The 15,391-nt window shown below is 41.9% G+C and overlaps 1 protein-coding gene across 1 annotated transcript in view; it reads left to right on the top strand.

Moving 5' to 3' along the window:
- NWD2 (NACHT and WD repeat domain containing 2) overlaps positions 1–14,455 on the top strand; it is a 264,189-nt gene extending 249,734 nt beyond the window's left edge. Inside the window, exons 6-7 of the mRNA XM_003411299.3 lie at positions 3,144–3,733; positions 9,644–14,455. Coding sequence (XP_003411347.1) covers positions 3,144–3,733; positions 9,644–13,576 — 4,523 coding nt within the window. The 3' untranslated portion in view covers positions 13,577–14,455. The remainder of the gene's footprint in view (positions 1–3,143; positions 3,734–9,643) is intronic.
- Positions 14,456–15,391: the final 936 nt, after the last annotated feature.

Genomic DNA, 15,391 nt, shown 5'->3' with positions numbered 1-15,391 from the left:
CATATGTGTATTTCAAGCTCAGAAAAAAAATATGTCATTTTGGCAAATTCCTTTTTTGGAAGCTGTCAAAAAATTAGCTCTTCTTTTAGGTCTTCCTGAGCATATAAACATTTTCAGAGATAAACTCTATCTCTAGAATATACAAATTAACATATATCTGTGTTCCTTTGGAATCGACTCAACGGCAATGGGTTTTTATACCATCAACCACGCACTCCACCTAGAGCCTTTTTTTTTCCCTAAGCCAGCCTTAGATGAGCACTGTGTTAGTTACCTCGTGCTACCGTAACAGAAATACCGCAAGTGGCTGGCTTTAAAGAGGAGAAATTTATTTTCTCACAGTTCTGGAGGCAAAAAGTCCACATCAGGGTCTCAGCCATGTCAGTTTTTTGTGTGAGCCTCTCTCTTAGTTTCTGGTGTCCGATGGCAATCCTAGTGATTGTTGGCTTTCCTTGGTGTTCCCTTTGTATCTGTCTACCTGCGCCCCCCCACCCCCCACCCCGCCATGTGTGTCTCTGTGTCTATTCTGATCTTTTTATAACCCAGGAGTGACTAGGTTTAGGACTCACCCTGTATTAGTATGACCTGATTAAAATAAAATAAAAGCCCTTATTTCTAAACAGTGTCACATCCACAGGTACAGGGGTCAGGAAGGGCCTCAGCACATGTTTTGAGAGGACACGATTCAATCTATAACAGGCACTACCAACTTAGTCTATCAGTACCAATTTTTTATGTTCCCTTTATGAGCAACACTCCTGATTGACACACTTTTTCTGTAGGTGTGACAACACTGTCAGTTAGGTCACATTTGAGCTGTTTTCTGGGAGTCAAAGCTGACGTTGCATATCTGATTTTCATCCATTATGTGTAGATACAACAGTGTGGCAACTTCCTTTCTCTCCTTGATACTCTCAGAAGGTAACTCCCTGAAACTTTTGTGTGCCTTCTAGCAATTTATACAGATGGCTGGGAAAGAAATAGGCTGAGGGCTGCTTTTCTGCAGTAGCACCAAATACCAAGATTTTTTATATCTTCCCTTGTCTACATTATGATACATTCTTACCTTCCGTAAAAAGAAGAGTAGAGGTATATTGCAGAAGTTCTTTTAACTGGCCTCCTCTACCAACATGCTTGATTAAAACCCTTTGTAAATCATACTGATGAGCATGGCATGCCTCACTGAGCACTGGTGCCTAGAAACTTGTGTTGTTTTACTTAATTCACAAATTTCAATCCGTTATTATTGAAAAAGTATTATCACAAGAGTTCCACTAAAAAGCACTCAATCATTTTTTGAATAAAATACAGTTACTTCATACAGTTGGGGCCAGCACAGTGACATTTTTTCAGTTATGGCCAGACTCCCCTGTGTATTCAGAGCCCCTCCCCTGCTTCTGTCAGATCCTACACCAATGGTCACCTCCTCAGGAAAGTCTTCCCTGACTTCCCCCAGTGAGTTAGAGCTGCTGACTGTTTGCTCTCATTGCACCATGTTCTTCCCTTTCACAGGACTAAAAATAATCGTAGTACACTGATTTGTGTGACTCTAATGTCTGCCTGTTTGCAGCTATTCCTTGTCATTTTGAGTTGTGCCATGCACATCAGCAAATGAAGGTCCTGAAAGCTTTTTTCTGTCCGTGTCATTAAGGCTGACTCTACTTTGAGGAAGCAGCTCTTTTCCCAGTCGTATTTTGAGTGCCCAACCTGAGGGGCTCATCTTCCGGCACTATATCAGACAGTGTTCCACTGCTACCCATAAGGTTTTCACTGGCTTTTTTTTTTTTTTTTTTTTCAGAAGTAGATCACCAGGCCCTTCTTCTTAATCTGTCTTAATCTAGAAGCTTTGCTGAAACCTGTCCACCATGGGTGACCCTGCTTGGTAGTTGGAATACCAGTGGCATAGCTTCTAGCATCACAGTAGCATGCAAGCCACCACATAGGGACCAGTCCCTGGAGAAGGACATCATGCTTAGTAAAGTAGAAGATCTGTGAAAAACAGGAAGACCCTCAATGAGATGGATTAACACAGTGGCTGCAACAATGGGCTCAAACATAATAACAATTGTGGGGATGGCACAGGACCAGGCAGTGTTTCAATCTGTTGTAAATGGGGTGGTTATGAGTTGGAACTGACTCAGTGACACCTATCAGCAATGTCTACCTTCCTACACTAAACTGCAAGCTCCATAATGGCTTTTTCTCTCAGTATTTTCTGTTTTCTCTCACCATTTTATCCTGAGCAGCTAGCAGCCTGCCTGGCACATAGTAGGTGTTCAGTAAAGACCAAAGGAAGGGAAGGAAGGAAGAAAGGAATGACAGCTGGTTTTAAAAGATTGCTTGCCTTAGAATTCTTTTCCAATGATTTAGCTTTTTTATTTTTTATTTCTCTTTCCTAAAATCATGTACAATTATTTTTTAACTATCAATTCAGTTTCACTGTTCCTATGCAGTCTCAAATAATTTATAATGTATTTCCACATGTGTGTAAGTACATGTATTATGCTATAATATGGTTTATTTTATAAGAAATAAAGTTACATGAGAAGTCATTTTTCCTATACCTGTTCTGCTGGATATAATAGAATTGAGCAGTGACATTGCTGATTTACATTGATTAATAGTCAGAACATGCTTACATTTTGTTTTGAAATGTGCTTTTGTATTCATTTTTAAACATATGTATGTGGGGTACAATATATCTCAGAGAAAATGGTGAAGCCACATTGTAAAGGACAGAATGAAAAGGAAGATGTAACTTAGATATGTCAGTCAACCTCCCCACTTTCTTTCCTGTCCCAAACTGGTCCCTGCCCTTCACTCTTAAGACCACTGAAGTCTGAGAGTTGAAGTTAGCATCAGCTTAAAAAAATCAACCATAAACTTGGCATGCTTTCTTTATTATGCTTATTTTCAATATCTCCCTTCAGTTGAGGAGGAAATTAAATAATTTCATTTAAAATTCATTCGTTTAGGTACCAGGCTGCTTAGAAAAAGACAAATAGAGGATTAATAAATTATTCTATAGACCACTCTACTACAAATTAATCTACCACTGAGGACTATGAATTGAGTGCTGGCTCATTGCTCCTTTGCTCTAGGCTAGAGATGCCTTAGAAATGCCTTATCTTATTCTCTTTCAGCCATAGAGGATGAGTTTGACTTCGCCCTAGGAAAACAAACTCCAGCATTCCTGAAGAAATGTGTTTGCTACATTAGGAAAATTGCTAACATTGAGCGTTTTGTGAAGATCCCAGAGATGGGAAAGTACACGGATATAACGGGAACAGAACCAAGGATTATTCGAGACCCTGAAGCCCAAGAGAAGCTGATAAAACTCAGGGATGAATTTATCCCTACGATTGTGGCATCATCCAATCTGAGAGTGTACACCTCGGTTACTCATTGTGACATGAAGCTAGGCTATTCCCAAGAAATAGAAAATCATTACATAGAAGGACTTGGTAAACAGTTTTATGAGGATATGATTGATATAATTCAGGCCACGGTACAACAAAATTTTGACACTGAAACTGATACCCTCTATGACGAAATTCTTCAGCATTCTTCATTGTGTAAAACATATGCTTCCTTCTATGAGTACAAGTGCGAATCTCTAAACATAGTGCATAAATACATTCTTCCAAGCAAAACCGGGCCCATAAACCCTCTTATTGTATATGGTGGACCATGCACTGGGAAGACTCTTCTGCTAGCTGAAATAGCAAAGAAGGTAAAATCCTATTCTTTTCCATATATGTTGGTTAAAAAAAAAAAAAAAAATCTGGAAAGATAAATTAATCAAATTCATTTCTATTTCTATGCTTAACTACAATCTGAATTTTAATTAGTCTTTTTTGAATGGAATCTTCAGTGTTTCTCTTTTGCTCGTACAGCAGGTATACTGAAAGAACAAGACTCGTGGCGTACTGTTACAAGCCACTTCGGTTTTTCCTCTTACTGTTGGTCCAAACTTATATTGTGGGGCTAGTTCCTCCCTCCCATTTGGATGAAAACTACAGCAGATCCTATGACCCTTCTCGTCCCTCTCAAAGAAAAGCCCTCCAGTCTCTTCTGGTCACTAAAACAGTCTCAGTTTAGTAATTAATCTGTCCAGTCTAAGGTAGTAATTAAAACTTCAATCAGTATTTCTCTACCCCAGCTGAGGCCTACTGTTAGCAAGGCACCTATAGTGGGAAATGTAGGGCTACCGTTTCCTTTCTTTCTCCACATAGCACTTCCTTCCCTCCTTCCCTTACCTCAACCACATTTATGACCCCTTCCAGGGTTGCTGTTTATGGGGTGCTGGAAAGGTAAGGTGGCAACAAAGTTCTTGTACGACCAGTGCAGTTGTGAACTGGGCTGTGTACTCTCTGGTCTTGGCAGGTGTTTGAAGCTGCCTCCCTTTTCTTTTGTGGCTATTTCCTGGTTTCCTAGAGGCCCTTCCCCTCCCAGACCTCTGGCCCTGCCCTTGCTGAGCATCTCACCTACAATTTCCTAGGCACAGGGGATTGCATCCTTTTTACTAGATATGGTCACTTCCTCAGCTCCTTGACATCCAGCAGTATGCTTCCAGTCTTTGTGCTTAGATCCTCTCCACTGCAAACTCCTTGGACAGAAGTTTGGACATTAGTCTTTCTCCTCTTCCCCCAGGTCTCGGTTTTGAGAAACATTGCAGGCCTTTTGTACCAGGCTTTTTGTTCGAGGCATGTTAAGCTGTTTTTTAAGATACTTTTTTTTTTTTTTTCAGCTGTATCTACCCTGTTTCAGGTTATTCTGTTGGTGGGTATGTGTATATGACATGTGTACGGTTCTTTTTAACCTTTTCTGTTTTTTTAGAGGAAACTTTGAAGAGAAACTTCTTGATACACCTATGTGCTTTTTCTTTAGCTACTTGTCACTAGAATCAAAGGGGAACACGATCTCTTTTTGCATTGGTTGTACTTGTACATCACAAATAAAAGACAACTTTGTTAAAAAATAAAGCAAACAAAAACTCTGTCAGCTCACTCTTGCCTGTGGCCCACATCTGGTACATTGGAAATAGGTATTTTTTTGCCTGGAGAAACCCAAGATATAAAGGCCAGTTCCAATACAGTAGCTTTCAGGTTGCAGAAACAGAGAAGGGAAGGGTATAATGATCGGAGAGGGAGAGAGAGAGAGCGAGGACTGCACCCCCTGGGGGACAGATTGACTAGTACATGATATCTCTCCTGAGTGATGGTGCCCACTGGTGGACAGATTGACCACAGCATGTTCTTTGGTGTGTTTGGGACATGCTGGAAGTTGAAAACCGAAATCTGGAACTTTCTAATCCTAATTAAACCAGGGAGGGAGAAGGAGCTCTCACAGAGAGGGAGGGAAATGATAAGCAAAGGCGAAAGGCTCTGCCCACCTAAGAGTTTTTTGCAGAAAGTAGTGGAGGCAAAAACACCAAATACTGAGGAGAACTGAGGTTAACAGCCTCAAAAATTCCAGTGCCCCAACAAAAATAACAAGACACACAAAGAACAGAGAAACAATGACCCATCTAAAGGAACATGACAAAGGGAGTAAAAGCACATCTAGGGACAACCCAATAAGGAAAAAAATGGAAGAATATAATACAACAATGTTAAACATAATTAAAGAGTTAAAGGAAAACATAGACAAAGATCCCAGGACAATAGCATTCCACCAGTCCTCCATCAGAGCAACTACCCAGCCTCAGTCTCTCCACCTTTATGCTTCTCAGATATCATCAGACAGCTATGTCCAGAGGTGGATTAACCAGTAAGCACGTTACGCACTGGCTTACAGTAAGCAAGGTATGCACAGACTTAATAGTGTTTACTTACTAATCTGTAGCACACAATTTCATGTGGGCTTCACTACAGATTAGTAAATCAGCACATTTAAGTTCATGCATACCTCACTTATTGGGTAGTCCTTCCCTGGCTAAGTTCCCCAAGCTCTAGGGGACAACCTGGAAGTAAGTGGTCCTTTGAAGCCCCTTTCCCCAGGCTAGAAGTGAGCAGTGGCATCCCCTAGCCCTCCCCCTTGAGGTGAGGTGGTGATAGATATGGTCCACAGCACCTTAGCCTGCAACTATTTTCTCAGCCTCTCCATCCCTTTTTTTTAGGCTACAAGTGGGTAATCCATTAAAGGCAGCAAAACTTGCTTACAGGACCTCCCTTGCAAATCCTGCGTGATGGTCTGGAACCTCATTTTGAAATGTAGTATCTATTGTCTTGGCACCTCAACCTAAACTGGACTACAGTAGCTCCAGTTTTAACTTCCTGTTACATTTAGTAAGGATCCTTGGTGGCACAGTGGTTAAAGCACTCAGCTGCTAACCAAAAGTTTGGCAGTTCGAACCCAATGGCCATGCCACAGGAGAAAGATGTGGCAATCTGCTTCTGTAAGGATTTACAGCCTTAGAAACCCTATGGGGCAGTTCTACTCTGTCCTTATAGGGTCGCTCTGAGTTGGAGTCAACTCAACGGCAATAAGTTTGGTTGGTTATAGTTGATTACACTTAGTATCAAAGTATGATAGTTTTATTATTCTGGTGTAACTTCAGAATCTTTATATTGTTCTCCCTGTAGTTACTCTCTTAAAAACAGCGTTCTTTACCCTTGTTAACACTCTCATAATTTGGTATGTGCTACACAATCTAAAGTTGGTCATCTCGAGGACAAAATGGGTACACATCCTGTGTGGGGATTAGGTTCCAAAGTAAGTTCAGAGGCAAAAATCAGAGTGTCAAACTTACCCTGGAAAAGTCCTTAAGAAAGCCAGTTTACCGTTTCTTAATATGTCAAGCCCAGCTGGATTTTCTTCTTGTGTTAGACCATAGAGCTCTTCCTTTAGCTGACCACCAGGTGAAGTAGCTGGCTTGTATTTGGGGGCCGTGTTACATCAAAGCAAATGTGTGTGTCTGTCTGCCTTCAAGCAGTAACGAGCATGTGTAGCTTCAAACACTAGAATTATTCCAAGTAAACAAGATAATAATACTGTGAGGTTGGCAGTTCAAATCCACCAGCTGCTCCTCGGAAACCCTATGGGGAAGTACTACTCTGTCATATAAGGTCACTGTGAGTTGGAATCAACTCAACAGCAATGGTAATACTGTGAGAGGCCTATGGGAACTGAGATCAAATGAGAAAACAGATTTCCGTTTGTATTTCACAATCACTCTAGGGCTTTTTGCCTTGTAGGGGTGGGAAGGATAGAGGTGGCTGGAAGGAAAAAATATTGTCAAATTTGCTAAATTGAATGTGCATGTGTTGCAACTGCAGGTGCTCTGGCACAGGAGGTGAACACCTGTGTGGGAATGTGCTGGTATGCTGCCCACAGATAGGCAGTCCCCGCTGTGGCAGAGACAGCGCGTGCTGAGTCCAGAGCTGATCAGTTTGAGAAATGGCTTTCTGAGCTCCCGCTGTTCTGGATATTTTTGTCCAGCCACCTGAGTGTCTATTCACAGTCCAGGATTCTGGTCCCCCAGGAAGCCTCGCCTATTTCCGGATCCTCTCCCTGCACTCTGCTCTCCTCCCTCCTGGGGAACATCTGGGCTCTCCTCCCCCAACCAACCCCTGCTCTTCTTTGCCTTGTGTCCTGTGTGAGGCTGCAGACAGACATCTAATATTAATCTCTCATTATCTCCTGCATTACCCAGCATTTCCACAGACATGGGCTCATGACTGTAGGGCCACCCTGCAGACATCACACATTCAGCAACATGCGATTGTGTGGAGGGGGCTGATGCATGCAGTTACCATATCAATGTATGAACAATCCAATTGATAGGAAACAAAAGACAGCTGAATATTATCTTCTTTGAAATCAACATCAAAGTTTGGAGCTAAACCAAAAAAAAAAATTTTTTTTTTCATTTTCCTTAATATCTCATTATAAAGCTGACATCCATAAATCTTTCTTAAACTTATTCATACTTTATTCTGATCAATCTCTTGAGGAACTATGTTTCATAAACTTTTTAATGTGTAAAGTAATACATCCTTTTCTAAGGAGTATCCTTTAGTTGGTGAATTACAAGGATTACTGAAAAACTTCATCCCCTAAAAGGACTCTTCGGAGTGTTTTATACTTGATCATTTCCTCTCTCATCCTTGCCTTTACAGACAGAAAAATACTAAACAGCCACCTCATAAATTTTATCTCTTTAACTCCACTAGTTTAAGAAAAAAAGGAAGAGCACTAGAATGGAAAGCAGGTTTGACTTCTACTCCAACTCCATCTCTTGGTAACCCTTTAACTCCAAGCAAGTCATTTATCTAGCCTGGGCTTTGGTTTCCTCTTCTGTTAGGTGACACTCTAATCCCATCTGTCCTTCAGAGAGGATGCCTGAGGACAAATAAATGAGTAATTTCTTTTATAAGAATCAACACAAAGCTGGTTCCTATGAGGCAGAGGTTAAAGATGTCCCAAATGTCTAACTTTTCCAAGCTGCTGTACTGCTCCGTCATCTCTAACATCAACTATTACCTCTTCTTTCAGCACCCTCCTTCCCATCTTTGGGTTTCCTAATTAACTGCAACTTCTCACAGAACTCACGAACTGTATAAAGGAAATGCCTCACACAGTTGTAGAGGCTGGCAGCTCCCAAATTTGTGGTTCAGGTGTAGGCTTCTCCCTGGCTCTCAGTCTCTGCTCACAGGCACTTAGCTTTCTCACTCTGTGGACTGGGAAGCCCACCACACCATCTCTTCAGGTCTCTCCTGCCAAGGTCTTCTACCAGTCTCTTCTTCATTGGTGGTGGTGGGGTCTTTTCTTTCCTGCCTCTGGGGTGGATAATTTCAAGCCCAACAGGATAGCAAAACTGACCAATCCCTTTGGTGGGCCACAGTTACCCTATCACACAGTCCCACCCAACCACCTGGGTGGGAGTTACAAGACCATGCTTAGAAAGGCCACACACAAAAGTAATCAATTGCACCCCACAACAGATGACTGCATGTTTATATAGCAAACTGTCTCTTTTAACCACCATTATGTAGACTTTTATTACAATGCTAAATACAATTTTATTACAATGCTAAATAATAATGAAAATGATTGACTGTATAGCACCACAGTATAGTAAACTATCTTCTGAATCATAAGAGGTTATATTCAGTATAATTTTAGTACTATTTTTTATTGCATTCTAATTAATTGGAAAATTGGTTAACTATATGTGATATAATCTCACCATTTGATTCAATTTATACGTAAATCATTACTTAACCTATTCACTCATTAAACAAATACTAAGTGCCTACTATATGCCAACAACTGTACCAGGAAGTGAGGATTCAATGATAAATATCTGACTATACTGGGTGCTCAAACTTGCTGTTTATGAAGCACTTTGTAATTTTTAGAATATAAGCTAAACATTGCCTTATGATTGAATAATAGTCTTACCATCATTTTATTACCTTTATTAGGGGCGAGCCTGAAGATCTTACCTGTGGATTTTAGTGCATGAGCTTTGTGACAGCTCTTTTACATTCTCTGGAGGTTTTCCCAGTCCGTAGTTCCAGGCTACTTTATGCATGATAGGGGTTACCAAAAGTCTGAGTTCTGGAGAGAGGAAGTGTTGCTGGATATGACTACGTAAATATATATTACCATTCTAAATGCCACTTTTATGTTTTAGGCTTATGGCTGGCTACATGAAGACACGGGACCAGAATCTGACCCAGTCATAGTTATGAGATTTCTAGGAACCACAGACATGAGTACTGATCTTAGGACTCTCCTTCTAAGTATTTGTGAACAGTTGGCAATTAACTACCGGTGTCTGGTTCAAAGCTACCCCAAAAAGATCCATGACCTCCGTGACTTATTTATAAACCTTTTGAATGAGTCTTCACTGCAGAGACCTCTGGTAATAATATTCGATGCCCTTGAGCAGCTCTCAGAGAGTGACGATGCCAGGAAGCTTTGGTGGCTCCCTGCTCACCTGCCCCGCTTTGTACGGATCGTCCTCTCCACACTGCCCAACAAACATGGGATCCTGCAGAAACTAAGGTGCCTTATCCATGAAGAAGACAACTACATCGAGCTGATTCCACGGGACAAGAAGATGTGCAGCCAGGTCCTCAAACACCAGCTGCTTCGGGTCAAAAGGAAGGTCACATCAGGCCAGCAGATTTACGTGAACAATGCCTTCTCCAAGTGCACGCTGCCGATGTTTGTGAACCTGACCTTCAGGGAGGTGAGACATTGGAGATCTCACAGAGATGTTGATGAATCTTCCCTCTGTGTTACCGTTCATGAAAGTATAGAGCAGTTATTCTGGTCCTTGGAGAAGAGGTGTGGTCAGAAGCTGGTCTCCAGGGCTCTGGGCTACATCACTATGGCCAAAGTGGGCTTGAGTGAAATGGAACTGGAGGATGTTTTAGCCCTAGACAACACGGTTATGAATGAGCTCAATGAGAACACCAGGCCCAGCAATCCCCTGAGAGTACCTTATTTGTACATTGCAAGGCTCAAGGAAGGCCTTAGTGGATACTTAATAGAGAGACACGTGAAGAACGTCACACTCCTGGTCTGGGCCAACAGACACCTGCAGCTAATTGCACAGAAGCTGTATCTGCAGGATAACAGTAACCTGCGTGAAATGCACACCATCATGGCAGATTATTTTCTGGGAGTCTGGTCAGGGGGCAGGAGGAAAGCTTTCTGCCTCGAAGACCCCTACTTGAATGGCTGCCTGGACTTGGAGAGCAGAAGCCTGCTTGAGGAAGAAAAGCACTTCATGGAACAGGCTTCCTTTGACAGGCAGGCCCCAGACCAGCCCTGGGTTTTCCAGTGTAATCCACTGGAGCCTGATATCTTTTTTGTCAATCACCGGAAAATGTCTGAGCTTTTATACCACCTGACGAGGTGTGGGAAGACCGACGACCTGCTTTACGGCATCATCATGAACTTCAGCTGGCTTTATACCATGATCAAAATTGGCCAGTTTGACAAAGTGCTTTTAGACATCGAGCTGGCTTACAGCCACTCACAAGAGAAGGAGCTGAAGTTCCTGGCCAGCACCCTCCGCAGCATCAAAAACAAGGTCATTGCTTTTCCTGGCTCCCTCTCAGCAGAGCTTCAGCAAAGGCTACTGCCTGTTGTAAGTTCCCTGCCCAAACTTCGACACCTTCTTTTAGAATGTGACAAAGACGGGCCCAAATATTGCTCCATTGTGCCATTACATTCATCCATGGATGTGACGTACAGTCCAGAGCGTCTGCCGTTGTCATCTAGTCACCTGCATGTCACAGAGATTTTGCCTACCTGTAACCCCAGTACTGTCCTCACAGCTTTAGAAAATGGTTCCATCAGCACTTGGGATGTAGAAACTCGCCAGCTCCTCAGGCAAATCACCACAGCCCAGTCTGTCATCCTGGGCATGAAACTCACCAGTGACGAGAAGTACCTTGTAGTGGCTACAACAAATAACACCTTGTTGATTTATGACAACTTAAATTCTTGTCTCCTGTCTGAAGTGGAAATCAAAGGAACCAAGCATGGAAGTGCCTCTACCTACATCAATGGATTTACACTGTCGGTCAACCATGCCCTTGCATGGCTAGAAGCCAGCAAAGATGTCACTGTCATTGATCTGCTCTACGGATGGCCCCTTCACCAGTTCCACTGCTGGTACGAAGTGACCTGTGTCCAGTGCTCTCTGGACGGTATGTACGCTTTCTGTGGACAGTACCTAAACACTACCACCATATTTCACTTAGGGAGTGGAGAAAAGCTATGTACTGTGACATCTGAATTCTCAGGTGGCTTTGTAAAGTTTCTTCTGATCTTGGACACAGCTCAAGAAATGGTGATGGTAGACAGTGAGGGGAGTCTTTCTGTTTGGAATACTGAGGATATTTCCAACCCCCAACTGACTGATGACTTCGACTGCCGAAGAGAAGACAGTGAGGTGGTCAGCATTGAACTTTCAGAGGACCAAAATGCAGTTCTGATTTGTAAAGCCCTTAGCATTGAACTCTTAGACACTGGCATGTGGAAGGTGGCTGAAAAGTTCAGAGCCAAGCACAATGAGCACTTTATATCTGCCGTGCTGTCCAAAAATGGAGACTGCATCATCGCGACCATGGAACATACCTCAGCCGTGTTTTTTTGGAGGCGAGACACAGGACAGTGTATGGCAAGCTTACAGGAAATCTCAGGTACCATAGTTAAGTTGGTTAAATCTAGTCACCACAACATGCTGCTGTCTTTATCTACCAGTGGTGTTCTTTCTATCTGGGATATAGATATAATCACAGCTATGTCCAACATAGATAAGACTGGAAAACCCATCCAAAGTCTGGTGTTACCTGCTAGAGGGGAAATAATTTACTCTCTGGATGGCTCTGACCGCGTTCATAAGTGGAACTTCAGCAATGGGTTCATTGAAGCAGTATTTAAGCACGAAGGAATAGTTGAACACTGTGTATTGACATCTTCTGGAGATATCATGGTGACATCAGATGACAAAAACAGCCAGTACGTCTGGCACACCAGCAGTGGTGAAAACCTCTTCCGAATTAATGGACAGAGAATATCTCAGCTGCTAATTACACACAATGACCAGTTTGTGGTCTCACTCTGTGAGGAAAATGCCTCAAGGGTTTGGAGACTGGCCACGGGACACAGGGTCTGCAACATTCTGACCACTTTGCAGAATGCCTTTATAACCTCTGCAAATACCTTCGTGGTGGGGATGACCAAAAGCAAAGTGCTGGCGGTCAGTCTTTGGACAGGAAGTATCACTAAGAAATTTTGCTGTGAAGATGGGACCACCATTGTGAATTTTAAATTGATCCCCGACTGTCCTGATGTCATAGTGTTTATTACATCAGCTGAGACTGTGAACCTCTGGAGTCTGACAGACGAAGTCATCTGTCGACGTGTGCAACTTCCCAACAACTTCTTGAAAAATCTAGAGGACTTTGAAATTTCTCCCAATGGAAAGCTAGGCATTATATCTAGGGGAGATGAAAACATCAACGTGCTTGATTTACACAGTGGGAAATTACGAGTGGTTCACGCCTCCGGGATCATCTGGCGGCAGAGGCTGTCTCGAGATGGCCGCTACCTGGTGTACATTTGTTTCCGAAATGGGGAGGAGGAGGATGAAAATGGTGCAGTATCCAGTTTAATTGTAATGAGGTTGGCCGATGGCAAAAGTATCGGTGCTTGTTCACTTTACAAAACACCAACTTTTCTCGCACTCTCACAAAGGCACCTGAACATCATTGTGGGCTTTGACGATGGGAGTATTGGGATATACACAGTGGTGGATCGCGTAGATGCTGCTCTGAAAATTAAAATCGCCACTTCTAATAGCAGACAGATTTTCAACAATGCAGCACAGATATCCAGGCCGAAGTGTAACAGTTATTGTTTTAAAGTGTCTGTGGATTGCTTATGGAGAGAGTCTACTGAGGTCTTTGCAAGAGACAGTCCTATCACAGTGAGTGACTGCACAGATTCCAATGAAGCAACACCTTCCAAGAAACACAATTCTTGTTATGATCGCGTGAGCTCTGCCCTAGAATCCAGGGGCCACAGCTTTGCCCCTGATAACTGACGAAATGTTTGTCCTGGTCAACAGTACACGTACAAAAGAAAAAAAAAATGTCTTCTGTATCCCAAATGACCAACTACTCATTTCTTATAAAACGGGAAAGATTATGGAGTTCCGGTGTTTTATTAACACTCGTGAACCGTACAGAAATGTGAAATTGGTTTTGGTTTCAGTCTTTTTTGTCAGTTTATCCAGAAATGAACTTTTGACAGAGAATTTCTAGAAAATGTATTTAAATGGCTACTTTACCTGAAAGTTATAGGGTAGCTTTAAAATTAGCTGTGTGATAAGAAATTACATAATTCATTGCATTGGTTCAGATGAAAAAGGCCAGAGTTACATACAGATGATTTGGATTGGAATTGGGTCTACAAAAATAGGTTGACACCATGAAGACAGAGATGTTTGACTTCAATTATGTGGACATAAGTAAACACAGCCTTAATCTCTCCTTACATTTTACAGTCCTGACAACTGTGTAAACCCACTCTGCAGATGGAAGGTATAAAGGTGCAATATAATGTAACAAAAATGCCCAGATGTATTCTCCATTTCCCAAGTGAAACCATGTGAAATGGGAGGCCGTGAACTGGACTGGGACAAGAACTAACTACAATTATCATAGGGCTACTGAACATGGAGAGTCGGTCTTCATTAAAAGTTGCAACTGCATGCAAGGGTTTCTACATAATGGAATATGTGGTTTTTAAACTTTCTTTCCTGGGTTGCAAAAGAACGTGTTTAATAAGAAACCACAATCTTTTCCTGTCTCTTTTGGAATGCATATTTGTGCTGGGTATAAAAAGAATTACCAAAAGGGCATTACAAATTTGTTCAAAACTCCTGTTCATGTCTATCACTGTACTACCAAAAGTCTGTACAATTCAGTCAGTTGTATGGAAGCATAAATTATTTCCTAAATCCCTACAGTACATCTTAATAGAAAAAAGCTTTCTCAACATGCCATGTATGAAATACTGATGACATTTGCCTTACTTTCATTCCTCCTCCTTCCTGTGTAAAACGCTGATAGATGACCAAATACTCTGGGACAAACGGAATATGCCTGTCTTTGTGCTAAAATATTCCATAAATCTTAAGGGTGTCCAAAGGTTCTTTATCATCCCTGTTTGTAATCACTTTCTTACTTCAACACACTGTATGTGTGCTCCTTTATCTGTTATATTTCTCGTTTGAGGACTGTTCTGAGCCTTTTGTAAGTGTCACCCGTTTCAAAGCATAAGCTGTGAAATGGTAGTAAATATTTTTTAAAAACTACTTCACCTTAAAAATATATACATATTACATCCCAAAAGGTGAAAGTGATTTCCTTCCTTTCACATACTCCGCATGGCATATCCTTGGAAAACTTTTCAGAGCTATCGGTAGTGGTGATTTGGTTTGGTTTTATTTAAAAGCAGCAGCAGGGGGAGGAATAATGAACAAGGAACTGACTTGCTTTCAGTCCAGCTGTGCCATGAACTCATCACACATCAGTAGACAGATCTCTCACCTCCCCAGTGTATTGTTTCTGGAAACTGCAAAATAACAGTACTGATAACTTCTCCTCAAGCCCTTATATGGGAACTGTGGAGCTATTTCAGAGAAAATACAGCAACATCTTGATTGTGGATGCTAAGGGGAGAAACAGTGATCTAATCCCTAGAGAATCCTAGTCATTTACATTTCACTTTGCAAAGCAGTTTGGCATGTAAGCATTCAAAGGTACAACTCAGATATAAACAGCCCACTCCATGGTGAAAGACTTTTTTCAGTGTGTTTCTCCTGGTCTAGTTACCAGCCAGGTAGGTAGTTGCC

The sequence above is a fragment of the Loxodonta africana genome, chromosome 5, assembly GCF_030014295.1.
Source record: "Loxodonta africana isolate mLoxAfr1 chromosome 5, mLoxAfr1.hap2, whole genome shotgun sequence".
Classification (NCBI taxonomy): Eukaryota; Metazoa; Chordata; class Mammalia; order Proboscidea; family Elephantidae; genus Loxodonta; species Loxodonta africana.
Note: the sequence above shows the minus strand (reverse complement) of the source record. Positions and strands in the feature narration are given on the sequence as shown.